Source organism: Quercus robur, chromosome 2, assembly GCF_932294415.1.
Source record: "Quercus robur chromosome 2, dhQueRobu3.1, whole genome shotgun sequence".
In the NCBI taxonomy this organism is placed as follows: Eukaryota; Viridiplantae; Streptophyta; class Magnoliopsida; order Fagales; family Fagaceae; genus Quercus; species Quercus robur.
Genome location: NC_065535.1, coordinates 56,027,878 through 56,048,672, shown reverse-complemented (window position 1 = coordinate 56,048,672; position 20,795 = coordinate 56,027,878). Strand labels below are relative to the sequence as shown.

Here is a 20,795-nt window from a genome sequence, read left to right as displayed (position 1 = left end):
TGAAGTCATGCAAATCTGTTCAAGAATCAAGTGAAGAAGTGCTATATTTTAAAGCTCGACGGATGTATCTATCGAGGTTTAAAATGTGAAGCTCAATAGATAAGCTTGACAGCTGTATCTATCGAGAATTACGAAAATCAGTTTTTCAAATCTAATTGTGATTTTCAGATCTGATTTCACGCATATTCATGTGTATGTGTTTAGGCTTTCTTTTCTCACAACCTTAAACATATATAAGGATTATTTTAAGGGCCACCACACTAGATGCAACTTGATGCAAAAGTTTTATTCAAGCATATTGTGACCGGAGATATATGCCTTAGTTCATCTTTTTTTTAAAGAAGCTACTGCGTTTGTAAACCGTAGAGTTTTGTGACCCAGGAGCTTCTTGATCTTCATCATGTGGATGAACTAGAGAATTTTGCAGCCAACATCCTTCTCAAGTTGGTGTGTTAGTCACGTACTTAGATCCGTGCAACGATTGGTTAGTCACGTACTAGGAGCCGTGCATTGAAAAGGAGAGATTGTCACTAAAGAACAAGTCTAATTATGTATTAAGGTAAAGGTTCAACTATAGGTTGGTATAAGGTACTAGGATTCCTTTACTTGTAACTGCTTGTTTTGATAATAGTGGATTCTCGAGAGTGGTGACCTTAAATTCGCCCGGTGGGGTTTTTTCCTTGGAGGTTTTCCCTATTTGTAAACAAATCACCGTGTCAAATTTAATTTCCACTGTATTTAGTTATTTGGTGATTTGTTTGTGCTACCACGCGTTATTGCATGTTAATTGAATTAATTAATTAATTTGTTAATTTATCACAAGGGGTCAATACATTTTTGGCCTATCAAGTGGTATCAAAGCAGGCACACTCTAATTAGGGTTAATCTTTGCTGTGTGATCCATTGACCCCTGTTGTCATGGATAGAGGACAATCATTAATTATACCTCCTTTATTTGATGGCACTAACTATGCATACTGGAAAGTACGCATGAGATCTTTCTTGCAGTCATTAGATGAAAAAGTGTGGAAAGCTGTAGAGATAGGCTGGACCAAGCCAAAGGAAGCGTCGGCTGATTAGGATGATGCTAAAATCAAGGCGGCTAACTTTAACAACAAGGCATTGAATGCTTTATTCAGTGCGGTCACGAATAAGGAGTTCTAGAAGATATCCTCTACTGAAACTGCAAAGGAAGCATGGACCATCTTCTAAACAACCTATGAAGGAACTAAGGCTATCAAGGATTCAAAACTTTATAGGTTTACTAAAAGCTTTGAAGAGATTAAGATGGAGGAGGATGAGTCGTTCGATGAGTTCTATGCCAAGATCTCTACCCGAGAGATTTCATGCCAAGATCACCATTATTGAGGAATCAAAGGACTGACAAAATTCCTTTGACAAAGTTAGTTGGCAATCTGCAGGTCTTTGAGTTAGATTTGACTAGGATCGGGAAATCAAGCAAGAGCAAAAGCATGACACTAAAGGCGAAAAGCAGCGACACGGATTAGTCTTCAGATGATGATGATTCTAAGATGAAATCCTAAATCACAAGGCAGTTCAAAAGGTTTATGAAGAATGCCAATGCTAAAGGATTTGACAAGAACCGAAAGCAATTCAATTCTTCACAATTCAAGAGCCAAGATAAAGGTTTATGAAGAATGCCAACGTATCTCAAGACCATTGGAAAAAGCAAGGCCCTTGCTGCTACCTTGAGCAACACTAAGCATGAGGAAGGTTTGGATAATGAGGATGATAGAATCCTAAATACCTTCACTGCCACTGTGAATCCTACTGAGGGGATTGTTGAAAAAGTTAATGAAAAAGACGACTTGGTGGAGTCTAAATTTGAGAAGATGGATGAACAAGATGACATCCATACAGCCTATGCTAAATTGTACAAGGTCTCTGAAAAGCATGAGAAATTGTATAGGTTGGCCACCAAGAAGCTTAGTGATGTGGAGTTTGAACGAGAAGAAATCTCCACAAAGTTTGATGAAGCTAATCAGATCATTGGAGCACTAAGATTTAAGAACAATTTCTTGGTTGGGAAGACCAAGAAGCTTGAAGCAGAGCTATTTCAAGTCAAAGCTTAGTTAGAGAGGACTTCAAGTGCAAAGCTTGATGAAATTCTTTGCTTTCAGAAATCTGCTTCTGATCGAATCGGTTTAGGTTATGATTTTTCTTCTCCTAGTATTGCTTCCTCTAGTATTACTGTGTTTGTTTCTCCTGCTATCAATATTGAATCTGAGAACAATTATGTGAAAACAATTTTAGGTAGTGAGAATATAGAAAATGGTAAATCTATCTTAGGAGCACCCTCTAAGCTTGATAAGAAAGAAACTAAAAACCCTAGGGCTAAGAAGGGCACTAACTAAAAGCCTAAATAGAAGAAGTAGCATCTCTGTCATCACTGTGGAGCTACTGGACATACTCGACCAAATTGCTAAAAGTGGTTAGCCACTCAACAGAGCAACAGTTTCCATCGTTATTTGCTCCTCCTGGAGATCTTCTCAAAGCTCTCATATTCCTTTCGAACTTGAATGGTTCCAATTCTTCCCTCTCGCCGCCCAATCAAGGGTTCACAATACAGAAAGGTTCTTCCAAGGTGTGGAAAGAAAAAGGCTCTAAGTGATTTAGTTACTTTTCTCTCTCTCCCCCTCTTTTTGCTTGCATAACTTATCTGTTTTGCTTTCTTATTTTTGAGTCAGTCTAGTTTTTACACTTTGGTTTGTTTAATATGTTTTTGTTTGTTTGATTTTAGTTTTGCTTTATATTTTTTCATATAAAAAAAATTCAAAAATCAAAAAAATACAAAAACAGTGTGTGTTTTGTGTACATTGGTACTTGTGTACCTTGGATGGCCATTGAAACAAAATTTTCTAAATTTTGTATCTTTTGTAGCTTAGATAAGCATCTCTATGCACAACTAAGCAAGTGAGCTTTGTGGCTCATGTAAGATTAAGTAATCTCTTGTACTTAACACTCGTATCACTTTTTTTTAACGGGAATGACTAAAAAATTCTAAGAGAAAGGCATAAATAACCATCTCACCACTGTTGCCCACCAATCATGAAATGACATATGTATGCTTCAGCATAGCAAAAATGCAATGCCAATGACATCTGTATACTTCAACATAGCAAAAGTGCAATGTCATAAGCTTAACATAATTGGGTATTTCTTTTCTCTTTCTTATATACCCATGCATGTATTACTTAACAAAAGAAAAATATGCAAAGAAATTAAAGCAAAAAGAATCAAAATGCTTTATATATGATTGCAAGCGTGTCTTCTAGGAGATATAGGAGTTATAAGATGTATCTCGAAGGTGATAGTCTCCATCAAGCAGTTATGATTGTGTGTGAGTTAAATTGATTTTCTCATATCTCAAATCATCATAACATGTAGACATCATAAGGAATACATGTGAATGTATGCTCACTAAACTGTCTTGACTTTTTTTGAAATATAAAATTGGTTAGACTTGTTTAGTGTGTGTGTGTATGTGTGTTTTGGATCTAAATGTTTGACATTTTTCTAGTTGAGAGATGTTTTTGAGAGTTTAAAATGTTAATTGGATCTTTGGTTGAGTAGCATACTTGATTGCATTCATTTCTATGTTTTTCTCTTCATTGAAAAACTATTTTTGCACATCTCGACAACTTCTCGACACCTCTCGAGAGCTAGGCTATCTATCGAGATCTTTAATCTTCCTTTCTTGACAGCAGTTAACGCAATCTCAATCCATCAAAGCTTTTGAGAATTTGTCTTGATAACTTCTCGACAGATTCTCGATCCATCAAGCAACATTCTGTTTGCTCGATAAATGCTCGATACCAGTTCGATCCATCAGGATCTCTTTGTTGTGGACAACTCTCAATAGCACCTCGACAGATAAATCTGTTGAGAATTAGAGCTCGACAGCTTTCGACACCTCTCAATCCATCGAGCTTCATGATTTCTATATATAGCCTCAGTGCAACATTTCTCTCATTTCTCTCCAATTTTTCTCGACAGAAAAACTTCTCTCCCTCTCCCAAACATCTCTTACTCACTCTTCATCTTCCCCACTTGGATTTTGGCCTAATCTTTGCTTTCTTCCTTTGGTATGATCTCTTTTCTCTCATAAATCATGCATTTCATTCATTCTGACTTGACTTTTGGGGTTTTTGAAATTTTTTGGGGTTTTTCAAAATTGATAAAGTTTTTTTAAAATTTTTAGGTTGGGTTTTGTTTAAATGATCCCATATGCTCATGCATTGCATCACATTTGCATTTTCACAATGTTTCATGTATTATAGATGTGTGTATTCTATGTTGAAATCTTGTGTGCTAGTAGGATTGGATTAGGGTGAGCCCATGATGTTTTCATTGTTGCATGTCACATGTTCATGCATTTTTCATGCATATGTACCTTTCTTTTCTATCTTTTTGATATTGATCTTGTTGGTACTCTTCATCTTGTCTCTCTCTCTCTCTCTTTTTCTTTTGGTTAGTCTGCACATAGCACCTAAGCGCAAGTCTGCTCCGTCCCGGAACTCTCTTCGTTCTAGGGCATCATCTTCTTCTAATCCTACTCCTTCTCATGTCAGGTTCCGTGATGATAAAGCCTGTCAGGACTTTTCGGAGAACTTTCCTCGACACGGCATTCATTCGAAATGCCAAGTCATCCTTTCAGATTTTTCTAATACTGACTTACCCACTATCATTCACAGTAAGGGTTGGAAGTCCCTTTGTGACATCCCAATCGGCTATCCCTCCATAATCATACAGGATTTTTACTCCAGTATGCATGGATTTGATTACTCCATACCTCATTTCATCACTCGCATCAAGGTACGTGAATTGTAGTCTCTCCGGATCTTATATCCAAGGTGCTACACGTTCCGAGGGTAAAGTTTGCTAACTACCCCAACTGTCCTCGTCTTCGGGCTGTGTCCAAAGACGAACTCATGTCTCTTTTCTATGAGTCACCCTCATCTTGGGGTGAACATCAAAACACCCCTTGCACGGGCTTTACAAAAGGTCTGAGGTACCTGAATATGGTGATGACATTTGTTTTACGTCCCTTGTCTCACTATAATTCGATTACTGAGCCTCGTGCTCGATTTTTGCTATCCCTACTTGAGGGACTTACTATTGACTTTCCCTCTCACTTCATACTCTCCCTTATAGATATCTATAAGGATATGGCAACCTATGATAAGCTTATTTTCCCTTCTGCTATCACGCGGCTTCTTCACGTTTATCTCCTATCACGAGTCTCCTCACTTCACCGTGATGTGTGCCATTAATGCGGCAACCGTTAGACGAAGCAAGGCCCAACTTCGACCGAAATGACCACGGACCGAGACAGCGACTCCTCTGGCTTCTTCCACTCCATCCACATCCACTCCTTCTTCTTCTACAAGTGGTGTGACCCTCAAGGCGGTCATAGCGTAGCTTCAGCGCATGGATGCTCACCTAGATACACTCATTACTGAGTTGTATCAAGTGAACACCTGTGTCGGTTGTATTGCACGACGACAGGACTTGCCTTGGTGTCTTTGTAGAGTCTCCCTCTCCTTCTCTAGAGGCTTCTAAGGACAAGGACGACGATGGTGACTCCGGTAGTGATGTTGATGCTATTACTGATAAAGATGCTAGCTCTTCTAGTGATGGTGAGATGACTGCTTCTCAGTGACTTAGCTATTGTTATTCATGACAAAAAGGAGAAGTAGTTTTGGGTATGAGAGTAGTCATATCTATAAGGATATGGCAACCTATGATAAGCTTATTTTCCCTTCTGCTATCACGCGGCTTCTTCACGTTTATCTCCTATCACCAGTCTCCTCACTTCACCGTGATGTGTGCCATTAATGTGGTGACCTTTAGACGAAGCGAGGCCCAACTTCGACCGAAACGACCACGGACCAAGACAGCGACTCCTCTGGCTTCTTCCACTCCATCCATATCCACTCCTTCTTCTTCTGCAAGTGGTGTGACCCTTGAGGCGGTCATGGCGTAGCTTCAGCGCATGGATGCTCGCCTAGATACACTTATTACTGAGTTGTATCAAGTGAACACCTATGTCGATTGTATTGCACGACAATAGGGCTTGCCTTAGTGGCTTTGTAGAGTCTCCCTCTCCTTCTCTAGAGGCTTCTACGGACGAGGACGACGATGGTGACTCCGGTAGTGATGTTGATGCTATTACTGATAAAGATGCTAGCTCTTCTGGTGATGGTGAGATGACTGCTTCTCAGTGACTTAGCTTTTTTCATTCATGACAAAAAGGAGGACTAGTTTTGGGTATGAGAGTAGTCATATACTTAGGGGGAGAGCTACTATAGGACATTTTTGTTAGAAGGGGTGTTTATCTTTTGAGGGATGTAGTGAGAACTTATGTATTTTTTTTCTTTTCTTTACTTTCTAGATACATTGTTCTTACATTGTGATAGCAAACCTTGTACTCATTATTGATATATATATATATATATATATATATATATGTTATTACATTCTTTCACCTATCACTTCATGTGTTGTTTCTTTTCTCTCTTTATGCACATGCTTCTTATTTATTGTATGCAATCTTTTATTTCTGTTTCACACTAAGATGCAGTAATGAGTTTTGTTTAAAGTGTTTTAGAAATATAGGTTGTCAAAGTCTTTCATGCCATGAACTCTCTTTTTGCAAAGTTTTTCAAGAGTTTGTGTTAGGATAGATTATATTGTATTCAACAAATGAGTGTGAGTTGAGTGATTTAAGACTTCTCTCATATGGTCATTTGTTTGTTGTGGTTTTATCACGGATTCCCAAAGGGGGAGATTATTAGGACATATGTGAATCATGTTAAGAACATATATCGTTTAGAATTGGCTAATTTTTTAACAAAACGCACTTTACTTGTAATTGGGTAGATCTAGAAACAAGAAGTTCAAGTCCAAGTATTGAAGCCATGCAAATCTATTCAAGAATCAAGTGAAGAATTACTATATTTTAAAGCTCGACAGATGTATCTATCGAGGTTTAAAATGTGAAGCTCGACAGATAAGCTAGACAGCTGTATCTATCGAGAATTACGAAAATCAGTTTTTCAGATATGATTTCACACATATTCATGTGTATGTGTTTAGGCTTTTTTTTCTCACAACCATAAACATGTATAAGGATTATTTTAAGGGCCGTCACACTAGATGCAACTTGATGCAAAAGTATTATTCAAGCATATTGTGACCGGAGACATATGCCCTAATTCATCTTTCTCTTGAAAAAGTTGCTACGTTTGTATGCCGTAGCGTTTTGTGACCCAGGATCTTCTTGATCTACATCATGTGGATGAACTGAAGAACTTTGCAGCCAACATCCTTCTCAAGTGGTGTGCTAGTCACGTACTTGGATCCGTGCATTGATTGGTTAGTCACGTACTAGGAGCCATGCATTGAAAATGAGAGATTGTCAGTACAGAACAAGTCCAATTGTGTATTGAGGTAAGGGTTCAACTATAGGTTGGTATAAAGTACTGGGATTCCTTTACTTGTAACCGTTTGTTTTAATAATAGTGGATTCTCGGGAGTGATGACCTTAAATTCACCCCGTGGGTTTTCTGCCTTAGAGGTTTTCCCCATTCATAAACAAATCACCGTGGCAAATTTAATTTCCGCTGCATTTAGTTATTTGGTGATTTGTTTATGCTACCACGCATTATTGCATGTTAATTTAATTAATTAATTAACTTGGCTAATTAATTGGTTAATTTATCACAAGGGGTCAATACATTCTTGGCCAATCAGCCAACATTAGCTTTTGCAAAAAAACTAGTGTTTAATGTCCAAACTAACATAAGAAAACCAATGATAAAGAAGGGAATGAAGTTTCCTAACTCTAAGGTTTTTAGAGAGACCTTGAGGGAATGTACTAAAATGAAGTCTGTACATATCAAGTTCAAATTGAGTGAGAAGAAGAAGATATAAGTTTATTGCATAAATGAATATGGATGGAAGTATTATGCATTTTAAATATATGGGGAGTTGACATTCCAAATAAAGACACTTCATCGAGAGTGCACCTATTCTAGAACCTTACAACACAGTAACGTGACTACAGGTTATGTTGCAAAGAAGTATGCGCAGGATTTCAACAAGAATCCCAATTGGACAGTAGTTGGTGTTCAACATTAGGAGAGGTCTAATATTTCGATTGACATAAGTATTAGTCAGGTGTATAGGGCAAAAAGGAAAGCTACTGATTTGATTACTAGGGATGAGCAATTGCAATATGGGAAGCTTAAGGATTATGCAGAGATGATAAGATTGAATGATGTAGGAAGTAAGGTTATTTTGCAAACTGAAATGGAAGATGAAAATGGACAGCCCAAATTTAAGAGATTGAATATAAGATAAAATGCATAGAAAGTTTTTTTTTTGGGGGAGATTGTAGACCAATCCTTGGATTAGATGGGTACCACTTAAAAGGGAGATTTGTGAGGCAAATACTATCTGCAAATACTATCTGTCATAGCTAGAGATGGAAATAATAACATTTTTCCAGTTGCACTTGCTATTGTTGTGCAAGAGAACAAAGATTCATGGATTTGGTTTCTGCAGAAGTTTTCAGATGACATCGGGAATCTAGAGTAACTTGATATGGTCTTTATCACTGATAGACAAAAGGTATGAACTAGAATTTTAAGTTTTTATTACTAATACACACATGAGTTTATCTAAACATGTTTAACTAACATATTGATTAAAATTGTTTTGTATCTGAAATAGGCCCTTATACCTGCAATTGAGATATTGTTCCCAACTGTTGAGTATAGATACTGTGTGAAGCTAGCATATTTACAATAATTTTAAAATGGACCATAAAGGGTTGGAATTAAAGAATGCACTATAGAGGTGTGCTGAAGCCACACCAAAATGATGTCATTTAACTTCAACTTTTCAACGACACTTACATAACCCCAACATTGCAATACCATTTGATTCTAACCCATATAATTAAGCTATGACCAAGAAAGGGGGCTTGCGTTTTTTATTTAAGTGATGGTAGCTTACAATTTTGATGTTGAAGTCAGGTTGTGGATTTTGTGAAGGTTATGATTTGCTTTGAGTCTTTGGATATTTGGGATTTTGATTTGAAAAAGTCATAAATGTATTTTGTTTTAGAACCAAAGAAAATGAAAATGGAATATTCTGATTGATTATTTATGAAGTTAGCTATTTTTGTGTGTTAGAACTCATAATTTGTAGGTTTCTTTGTAGATTCTTTTACTGCTATTTTGTGTGGTATAAGCCATAGTGATAAAAATAAAAATCAACAATGACTTCAAAGTATTTCTACTTTTTTTTTAAGGATACAGAAGCCCAATTAAAGACAATTAAATTTTAATGAATGGGTGTGTTTATAGCCAATATCAATTTTTTTTTTTATTCACGTTCTCTTTATGTTGATACTTACAAATGATTTCCTTAATTTCATTGAGATAATGAATTGTATGTTTGCGATTGAGGTCTCCATATTTGGTTGGGAGAATAGAATGGTTGAGAAAGTGCTTGGGAGATTGCTTAAATTTATGATTTTAGGATATAAAAGTATTTTATGCTTTAAATTCTTATTTTATAGGTTTCAAAATTGTTTAATCAGATTAAAAAATAAAATCTACTTTTAACATTAAATATTATAAAATGTAATAGTCTTATTGTGTTATAAAATTAAAGGATGCACTATGGAGATGTGCTGGAGCCACACCAAAATGATGTCATTTAACTTCAACTTTTCAACGGCACTTACATAACTCCAACATTGCAATACCATTTGATTCTAACCCATATAATTAAGCTATGACCAAGAAAAGGGGCTTGCATTTTTTTATTCAATGACGGTAGCTTACAGTTTTGATGTTGAAGTCAGGTTGTGGATTTTGTGAAGGTTATGATTTGTTTTGAGTGTTTCGGATTTTGGTTTGAGAAAGTCATAAATGTATTTTATTTTAGAACTAAAGAAAATAAAAATGAAATATTCTAATTGATTATTTATGAAGTTAGGTTTTTTTTTTTGTGTTAGAGCTCATAATCTATAGGTTTCTTTGTAGATTCTTTTACTACTATTTTGTGTGGTATGAGCCATAGTGATAAAAATAAAAATCAATGATGATTTCAAAGTATTTTCTACTTCTTCTTTTTTAAGGGATACAGAAGCCCAATTAAAGACAATTAAATTTTAATGAATGGGTGTGTTTATAGCCAATTTCAATATTTTTTTTTTATTCACGTTCTCTTTATGTTGATACTTACAAATGATTTCCTTAATTTTATTGAGATAATGAATTGAATGTTTGCGATTGAGGTCTCCATATTTGGTTGTGAGAATAGAATGGTTGAGGAAGTGTTTGGGAGGTTACTTAAATTTATGTAATTTTAGGATATAAAAGAATTTTATGCTTTAAATTCTTATTTTATAGGTTTCAAAATTGTTTAATCAGATTAAAAAATAAAATCTTCTTTTAACAGTAAATATTATAAAATGTAATAGACTTATAGTGTTATACAATTTTTTTTTATATAAAATATGAATTAAGATAAATTATCAAGTTTCATAGTATTCAACAATATTGTGGGCAAACATAAATATTATATATAGGTCTTAATACATATAAAAATAATTTCAAATGAAATTATAAAGTAATCCATCATCACATTGGACATCATCCCGTAACTATAATAGTAAAATAATAAAAGAATTTTTTTTCTTAAAAAAAAAAGATTAGCTCTTTTTTTCTTTTTCTTTTACTAATGCTTTTGTTGAATGGTTACTAAACTTACCTCCATGTGGTTTGATGGCACTACATCTTTGGGTTTGACTCTCATAACGGGAATCACCTTAGATTTTAGAAAACTCCGATTCATTTAGTACACATTGATGCCCTTGTATGTTCACCCTTAGGGTAGGGAACATGTTATTATGGTACCAACATAGTATTTTTTTTTTTTTCTATATAATTAAAATGATTATTAATAGGATAAATATATTTGTTTATAATATTTTAAGTGGTGCATTAATTATTTAATTATAATGAAATTTTGAAATAATTTTTCTAAGATTTATTTGAAAAACGAATTATTTGAAATATAATATTCTTCCTCAAATTTAGTTGCTTTTACAAAAGTTTGAAATAGAGTCCAAAAAAAGAAAAATATATAAATTTAATGACACACAATCAAGAATGTAAAAAAAAATTAAAAGATATTTGCATGTTTATATTATCAAAACGATATTTACATTCTCAATTAGACGTGAAACATGCCTATACATCAATCACTATATCATGCAATTTTCAAATTTGAAAGCACATATAGTATGATCAAATCACTACTCCACTCTTATTTTCTTTATAATTTGTTTCTAAAATAGAACACTATCTTCTCAAAAAAAAAAAATAGAACACTTAACGTTAAAAGTTTTTAACAAAAAAATTATTGAAATACTGGAGAAAACTATAAAAAAAAAAAATACACAATGCGAGAAGTTCATCCAAATGATAAATAGAATAAATACTCATTGTAGAATAATTTGCACATCCCAAAGGAGGCAAAATGTCAGTTCCTAACAACTTTTTGTATTTATGAAATTTGGTTTTAGGCTTTAAACACAATCTTGCTCACTTCATCGGAATTATCTGATATTTGGGTTCTTTTAAAGAAGTCGTTACGGGTGAATGATTATGGCAGAGCTTTGCTAAATAAGTTTTTGTTTTTTAAGTGAGGTAATTTGCTGAATTTTTTGTTCTTTTTCATGGTCCTCTGTTTTGCCATCCTTTGTTTGTGACTACATGTGATCTTTCACAATCTTTCACTTATATGAGGTTGCAAATCAATTGATTGAGCAGCTTTATGAGGAAGACATGAATGCACGAGCTAGACATATTGATCAAGTTGCTGAAAATTCCAACATTACAAGAGAGCAGAGACGGAACCATGCTTGACGTTGGTAGCCAAGGCCCTACAAAATTTATAAAAATTAAGTAATAGTAGGTAAATATATGAACTCTCACATATTTTATAAAAAGTTGGCCCTTACAGGAAAATGATCGAACCCAGTTATACTATACATGCCTGGGATGCACGGACACGGCAAAATGACCGCTGCACCCCACGTCTGACGCAGCAACGCACGAGTGACACCACTGCCTGCGCATCGAACCACGTCCAGTTTTTTTTTTTTGTTCGTTTCCGGATTCACACCGATTCGGCTCCGATGCGCGCCAATTCAGGCCGAGTATCAGTGTGTTTTGGCAGGAAAAAGGAAATCGGCCAATAAAAAAAAAAAAAACTTAAACCGAAAATACCGGTGGATATTGATACAAGATAGCCGTTGTCGCCGGCACAATTTCACCGGCCTTAACCCCTTCCTTGTTTTTCGTAGAGCCCAGCTTTCTTTTTCTTTCTTTTTTGATAAGTTTTGTTAAATGCCTTTCAGCCTTTGTTAACAAACATGTGAGCCACATCTTCCTTCTTCTTTTTTTCCTTTTTTTTGTTTTTAATGGGAAGCTACACCTAATTTATTACCGGCCACATTTATGATATACCCTTTATTTTGTTGTTGGGTTGACCAAATACGTGAGCCACTAAACCCCATCTTTCTTTTTTTTTATTTATTTATGGAAAGTCTTATTTATTTTAATATTTTTGTTAATAATTCAAGTGTCAAAAATTTTTGTGTACTTATTACTATCTATTTATTTTATTATTATTACTATTATTATATGAGTTTTCTATTATTTTTATTATATAAAAAAGCATGCTTAGTAATATATAAAATATATATAAATAAAAATATTTTTAATAATTTTTACTTTTTCAAATATTGCCGAGTCCTGCACCCGCACCCGAATCCAAAAACGCACCCGTGCTTCATAGATGTCCGGTCTCTTTCTCCCTTTCCCAAATCATAATATTCATTTTTTTTAGTTTTGACTTTTACTCTTTTAAAAAGTTACAACTCACTTTCCTTTTCAAGTTCCAACCATTCAAAAAAATATTCTTTTTCTTTGGCTTACACAAACCCAGTCGGCTAGTCCTCTTCACTTCACATGTAGATTCTACCCCACAAAAAATTTCATTCTACACTTGTTTCAACATTAGAATTTCAGGTTCAAATCCAAACTAAATTATCTAATTTGTGACTCCAAATTGCATTTGATATCTATCTTTGGTTTCTTTGGATCAAATAAAGGAGTAAAGGAGGAATTATGCATATCTTGTCCCACCCTTAAGCAGTAAGCATAATATTCTTATTTGAAGGTACAAAATTCTTTTTTCAGATCTTCTATTTTTTTCAGTTCTATTCGTTTATCTTATGGTTTATGATTTATTTCTTTAATTTATTTATCTTCTTGTAAATACAGTTTAGTTTTGTTAATACTTATATTTTTTTTCTTTTTTCTTTTTTCTTTTTTCTTTTTGTTACACATGATTGTAAAGAATTAGAAAACTTTTGTACACTTAATAGAGTTCAGAAATATGTAAAGCTTTCATATAAGACTACTTTTGTAGAAATGGAACTTTTGAATGCAATATATATATGAGTTATGGCTCACTTTGGAATTAAAAATCTAATACTTGTGTGGGTGTGTGTGGACCGTGTGTTACTAGTTTTTTTTGAATTGTGAATCAATGTGATAGTTTACGGGCCGTTTGGATTTGCTGTTTCCATAACTCATAACTCTGTTTCCATAACTCATAACTCAAAAATGGTGGGACCCATAGTTGAGAAGTCCGTTTGGATTTTGTTTCCAGTTTTTGTTTTCATCACTCAATTCTCTGATTTTTAAGTGATGAGCTATGGAAACTGAAAACACATTTTAGGTGTTTTCAGTTTCCATAACTCAGTTTTCAATGGCATTTCCATAATTAAACACACACTAAGGGACCCACCAGCCGTAACTTTTGACTCACACTCCTTTCTTTTCCTTTTTTTTTTTTTCTTTCTTCTCCACTTTTCTTTCTGCTTCTCTGTTCTTCAATTCATTCTTTCTCCTCCTCCTCCTACCGCCGCCGATCGAGCTCCCTCCGCCTCCATCGCCCTCTTCTTCCTTTCCCTCCTATACTCCTCGTAGTCATTTGGCCTCACCGGATTGTACTCCTCGATCATCGACGACATCACCCTAACCAATGCCGACTGCGCCGAGTCTTCTTGCATCAGCGATGGCATTGCTAAAGCCGCAAATAACATCACTCTCTTCAACTACGCCGCCAGTGCCGGATTGGGGGTTTTGGCCTTGGTTTGAGATTTGAGAATGGTCTGCGGCAGAGCGAAGACCGAAGAGGACTTGTGGAGAGTTGGCGGAGCCATCTTGGCGCTGCTGGACCAAACGATGGTGTTGTTAGGCTTGTCTTCGTCAACTAAAGAGGGTGGAGGGAGGTCTCCTACAACCCAATGCAAAAAAGACCAAAAAGAGAGAGAGAGAGAGAGTTATTAGGGGCTATGAGTGAGTCAGGCATGGGTCCCACAAAATAGTAGAAATATTTGAGTGATGACAAGTTGAGTGATGGTGCCTATACGGCACCGAGGTGCCTAGATCCAATTGGGCCTTGGATTTAGGCCTAGCAGCACGGCCCACACCTCCAATCTCTTTCTACTCTACCCTCACAAACTACAAGCCCAAGTTTCATCACCTAACCATTGCTCGGCATAAGTTCCCAAATAATAAAGAAAGACTAAAATCCGAACACACCACAGCATGCTCGGCAGTTTCCAGGAAACATCACTACTGAGCATTATTACTTGAGTTGGAACCAAGTTCCAAGGCCACATTCGCCACATTCCACCCCCACCTAACCATCCACTTACAACTGATGATATTGGACCCCCAATTGCACTAACTATGGTTGTAATCATAGTCTCCCCACTAATCCAGAGCTATAAATATAAGAAGATGGAAAAGAAAAAAAGTTGTTGAGAGGTTCATAAAAAATAGAGAGTAAAGAGAAACAGTGATTCAGAAAGAGAGAGGATAAACTACGTTGAGTCTCTGTGCCGAGAACGACCCAAAATAGGAAATCCTAAGCCCACCTTCTAAGTAAGTTGTGAGCCCAAGTGAGGTCAAGCCCAACAGCCTCATTTCCGGCACGCACAATTGGCACCCACCATGGGGCTATCCTATGAAACTGTGGTTCGACTGAGACTCACGCACGGGAAATGTCCGAAGGGCGTTCGGGAGGCCAAGCCGAGAGCGGATCTGTAGGATCTTCTTGAGACTCCACATGGCAAGAAAGAAGATAGAAAAGGCGTGAGGATAGGGAGCGTAAGCGTAGAGAAGAAGAATCTGGCCTACGGGAGGGGTCAGACCAGACTCACTGAATAATGTCGGGTGCCTCGGGGCACGGGCAACGTGATGAGAGAGACCAAGAACTGGAGCGACTACTCAAACTGGTGAGGGATTTGGAATTGGAGGCAAGGGGTTGGCGACAAAGAAGGGACCGAGGCAACCAAGAAAGGAGGGATGGTAGTGTGGGAAATCGAGGCGAGGAGAGGTCCAACCAGTCCGGTTCCCGTCAACGTCGAGATTGTTCCCTTTCCCGAGAATCACGTCGACGCAGGAACCGCTCACACTCCCAAGAGTCGCGTCAGCGTCAGAACTGTTCACGTTCGTGCAGATATGATAACCGTGGTTCGGATTCCCCGGAGGAATGGCAACCCTACAATGCTGCCATGGTCGCAATGAGCCGAGCCTTACGAAGAGCTACCCGGTCGCCGTTCTCAAACGAAATCAAATGGGCCCCTATGCTGAACCAATTTACGTGGCCATCGTTTAACTCCTACGATGGGAAAAGGGACCCGGTGGAGCACGTCAGTCATTATATCCATATGATGTCTTTGCACACACACAACGATGCGCTGATGTGTGTTTTCCTTAAGTCTTGGCTCCACGACCTTGAGATGGTTTAATGGGTTACGAAAAGGTTCCATTCACAGTTTTGCCGAGCTAATCCAGGAGTTTGGCGCTCGATTCGTGACGTGCAGCTGGGTGCCACAACCGGTGGACACACTGCTATCGATAAAAATGAGGGTCGGCGAAACCCTTCGAAGTTATGCCAGTCGGTATTGGGAGCTATACAATGAAATCGGAAAGGGTAATGAGAAGATTGCGGAGAGCACTTTCAGGATGGGGCTGCCCGAGGACTCTGAACTACGGGAGTCGTTGACGAAAAGACCTCCCGAGGATATGAGGCAACTTATAAGGCGTATTGAAGAGTATAAACGTCTTAAAGATGATCGGTTGCAGAATAAGGGTAAGGTCCCGTTGTTGAATCGCTCCCGGAAGGGCGTTTTTCCAACGAGACCGAGGAAGGATTTCAGGATGCAGGAACCAGAAGCACAAATTAGAGGGGTGAATGTAGCATTCAAAGAGCCGATACACAAAATTTTAGACCGGATTAAGAACAAATCATTCTTCAGATGGCCGAACAAGATGGGGGGTGACCCATCCCGAAGGAATCAAAACTTGTACTGCACATACCACAGAGATAAAGGGCGCACCACCGAGCAATGCCGGGTATTAAAAGATCAACTGGGGCAACTAGTGAAGGCAGGATATTTGAAAGAGTTCGTAGTGGATTCCGGTAACCGGGATGCCGGCCATGGTGCTCAGTAGAAAAGGCACCACCTCCCGCCGCCATTGGGAGTGATCGAGGTCATCCATGCTACCTCGAGGGGTGCGGCTATAACCAGAAGAGGAGTGTTAATAGTGGCGCCCAAAAAAACCTGCACGAAAAGGCAACCACCCGAAAAGAGGATGAAAGTGGGCCAACTGGCAATTTCTTTTGACGAGGAAGATTTAGAGGGAACGATTCAATCGCACGATGATGCATTGGTAGTAACAACACGGATAAGCGGCTTCTTAGTGAAAAGGGTGATGATAAACCAAGGAAGTGGAGCCGACGAAATTTACCCAAATCTATTTGAAGGGCTTGGATTAAAAAATCAAGACTTGACGAAGTATGATATGCCGTTGGTCTCATTTGAAGGAAGAGTGGTGATTCCCGAGGGTCAAATTTCCCTTTCGGTAAATATAGAGGGCAAGGAAGTGATGGCGACCTTCATAGTAGTCAGATCGTTCTCCCCATACACGGCAATCCTAGGAAGGTCATGGATTCATGCAATGAGGGCTATTCCATCCACCTTGCATGTGAAAGCTAAATTTCCTACCAAGCATGGAGTCGCCGTAGTACGAGGAAACCAGCAAGTCGCTAGGCAATGCCTGGTTGCCGCGGTCAGGTGGAAGGGCAAGCAAGTTGAACAAAAGGAGACCACCGAAAGAGCATCTTCATAGCAATTACAAAAGCCCCGAGAAGAAGTAGGGGCAAGTTATGCCGAGGAGTTGTTAAAGGTTAAAATTTTTCCAAACACTGACAGGTATTTTCAAATAGGGGCGAGCATGAAGGACCAAGATAAGGTAGAAATGTTGTTATTCCTTTTGTAGAATGTGGATGTCTTTGCATGGAGTCCGTACGAAGTGCCCGAGGTAGACCCCGAGTTCATTGTCCATAAGCTCAATGTGGACCCGTCATTCCCCCCGAAGAAGCAAAAACCGAGAAGAGCAGCAAAAAAGCATGTTGACGCGGTCAAGTAGGAAGTCCAGAGGCTGAAGGAAGCTAGGGTGATTAGATAAATCTTCTTCCCAGAATGGTTAGCAAATACCGTGGTAGTGAAGAAGAAGAATGGCAAGTGGAGGGTTTGTTTGGACTTCACAGACTTAAACCGGGCATGCCGAAAGACCCATTCCCGATGCTGAAGATTGATCAATTGGTAGATGCCACATACGGACACCCGAGAATGAGCTTCTTAGATGCCTTTCAGGGGTATCACCAGATTGCCCTGCCACCCGAGGACCGAGAAAAGACAGCATTCATCTCCCCAAATGCAAACTATCACTATAACGTGATGCCATTTGGGTTGAAGAACGCCGGAGCCACGTACCAACGGATGATGACAAAGATGTTCCGAGATAAAATTGGGTGCACGGTAGAGGTATACATTGACGATATGGTAGTGAAGAGTAAACAGGAAGCACGGCATGTAGAAGATCTTCGAGGAGTGTTTGAGGTGCTCCAGCAACATAAGTTGCACCTAAATGCTGAGAAGTGCATTTTCGATGTGAGGGCTGGTAAGTTCTTGGGGTTTCTGATCACTAATCGAGGAATAAAGGCCAACCTCGATCAGATTGAAGCCATGAATCGCCTCAGGCCACCGAGCAATCCTAAAGAAGTGCAAGTATTGACCGGGATGTTAGCCGCACTTAACCGGTTCATTTCCAAATTTGTTGATCGCTATAGACCGTTCTATCAGCTTCTGAGGAAGTGGAAGGGATTTCAATGGGATGAGGACTGTGACAAAGCCTTTCGAGATTTGAAGGAGTATCTGACGCAAGCGCCTATATTAATGGCCCCAGATTCCGGAGAAGATTTAGTCATGTACCTCTCGGTGTCCGATCATGTCGTAAGTACTGTGCTGCTGAGAGACCGAGGAATACAGCAACCAGTGTATTACATAAGCAAAACCTTGGTTGATGTCGAGACAAGATACCTACCTTTGGAGGAGTTAGTGTTGGCCCTGGTGCACGCCACGAGGAAGCTACCGCATTATTTTCAGGCTCATACTGTGTTCGTCCTGACCGAGTATCCTTTACAGTCATTGTTAAAAATATCAGACTTCACGAGCCGAATAGCTAAGTGGGGGACTCAGCTAGGTTCCTTCGACATAAGGTACAGTCCGCGAAGCTCAATAAAGGGGTAGGTCCTTGCTGATTTCGTTGCAGAGTTCTCCCCTAAGAACAACGGGAAGATGATCTGTAATGTAGAGAATCGCCCGTAGAAGGTGTTTGTGGACGGCGCTTCGAGTGCTATGGGGGCCGAAGCCGGAATTGTCATAATCACTCCGGAAGGGATACGACTGGAGCATTCCTTCAAATTGGGGTTCAAAGCCTCTAATAACAAGGCCGAGTACAAGGCCTTTCTTGCTAGATTAAGGACCGTTTTATGCCTAGGCGCACGGGATGTGGAGATTTATTCTGACTCTCGGTTGGTTGTGTATTAGATCGAGGGAAGCTTTGAAGCTCGGGATTCTCGGATGAAAGCCTATTTAAGCGCAGCAAAGCAAATCAATGACAAGTTCGGAATGGTGAAGGTGGCCCAAGTCGGTCGGGCACAAAACAGACACGCTGACTCACTAGCCACGTTAGCCTCGTCAATGGCCGAGGATGTTCCTCGGCTAATCAAATTAGAGCTTATAAGGGAGCCAAGTATTGGTATTACAGATAACTGCATCACGGCAAGGGTCGACGTCGCCAGAATTTCAACAACCAGGTCGTGCTGGATGGACCCAATCATCGACTTCTTGGCCGAGGATCGAGTTCCGGATGACGAAAAAGAGGCCAAAAAGATTCGTCGGGTAGCTTCTCGATATTGGCTATCAGCAGATCGCAAGTTATACCGAAGGTCTTTTAGAGGACCGTACCTTTCATGCTTACATCCCGAGAAAGTAAACGAGCTTCTGTCCGAGCTGCATGACAGAGTGTGTGGTAGTCATGTAGGGGGACTCTCGTTAGCACACAAAGCGATGACTCAAGGATTTTGGTGGCCACAGATGCAGAAAGATGCAGAGAAATATGTGCAGAAATGTGAACAATGCCAAAAACACGCTCCCCTGATCCACTAGCCAGTAGGTCATTTAAATCCCGTCAATAGTCCATGGCCGTTTGCACAATGGGGGCTAGATATTCTCGGCCCGTTCCCCCGAGCAACAGGTAATCTCCGATTCGTGTTGGTGGCGGTTGATTATTTCATGAAATGGGCGGAAGCCGAGGCCCTGGCAAATATCCGAGATGTAGATGTGAAGAAGTTTGTGTGGAAGAACATAGTCACGAGATTCGAGGTGCCAGACTCACTGATATCAGACAACGGGCTACAGTTTGACAACAAAGCTTTTCGAGCCGTTTGCAGTGATCTCGACATCAAGAACAGGTATTCTACTCTGACGTATCCCCAAAGAAACGGCCAAGCCGAGGCAACTAGCAAGACTATTTTGAATGGGTTAAAGAGAAGGTTGGACGAGGCGAAAGGAAGATGGATCGAGGAACTACCTAACGTTTTGCGGGCTTACCGTACAACCCCCAAAAGGTCCATAGGGGAGACTCCATTCTCCCTGACGTATGGAGCAGAAGCCATGATGCCGGCCGAAGTGAACTTGTGCAGTGCATAGGTTACAGGATTTGACCCCAACCAAAACAATGGTTTAATGCTGGAGCACTTGGATTGGTTGGACGAGTGCCAAGAAGCAAAAACAATACGGCTAGCGGAATACCAGCAAAGACTTGCCCAACGATACAACCAAGATGTAAAAGCTAGGGAATTCAGTGCCGGAGACTTAGTGCTGAGAAAAGTTGGGGAGAACATGCGGGACGCAAGTGCTAGGAAGTTAGCTCAAACTTGGGAGGGACCATACAGAGTTACTACCATTGCAGGTGCGGGAGCATACAATTTAGAAGACCTTGATGAGAGGCCACTCCCCCGGCCATGGAATTTCCACAACCTTAAAAAGTTTTACCATTGACCATTCGTGCACGGAAACGTAAGTCTAAACCCTGTACACCGCTCTAGTCAATATGATGATGAAGTTCCTAGTTGCAGTTATATTCAATTTCATTATTGCAGATTAGGTATTAATTAATTGCATATTTAGTATTAATGGATCACGTTAAGGATAGAAGCCTCATTCTCGATTCAATCAATATCACCGAGCAGGTGGAAAC

The 20,795-nt window shown here is 39.0% G+C and overlaps 2 protein-coding genes across 2 annotated transcripts; both read left to right on the top strand.

Annotated features, from left to right (window-relative positions):
• The first annotated feature begins 16,049 nt into the window (after nucleotides 1-16,049).
• LOC126700859 (uncharacterized) lies at nucleotides 16,050-16,640 on the top strand. Its single transcript, XM_050399038.1, has one exon. It carries the CDS (start codon nucleotides 16,050-16,052, stop codon nucleotides 16,638-16,640), a length of 591 nt encoding a protein of 196 aa, XP_050254995.1.
• A 1,031-nt stretch (nucleotides 16,641-17,671) lies between these two features.
• LOC126700853 (uncharacterized) lies at nucleotides 17,672-20,245 on the top strand. The gene is made up of 3 exons (XM_050399032.1): nucleotides 17,672-18,484; nucleotides 19,082-19,558; nucleotides 19,703-20,245. Exons 1-3 carry the CDS (start codon nucleotides 17,672-17,674, stop codon nucleotides 20,243-20,245), a joined length of 1,833 nt encoding a protein of 610 aa, XP_050254989.1.
• Nucleotides 20,246-20,795: the final 550 nt, after the last annotated feature.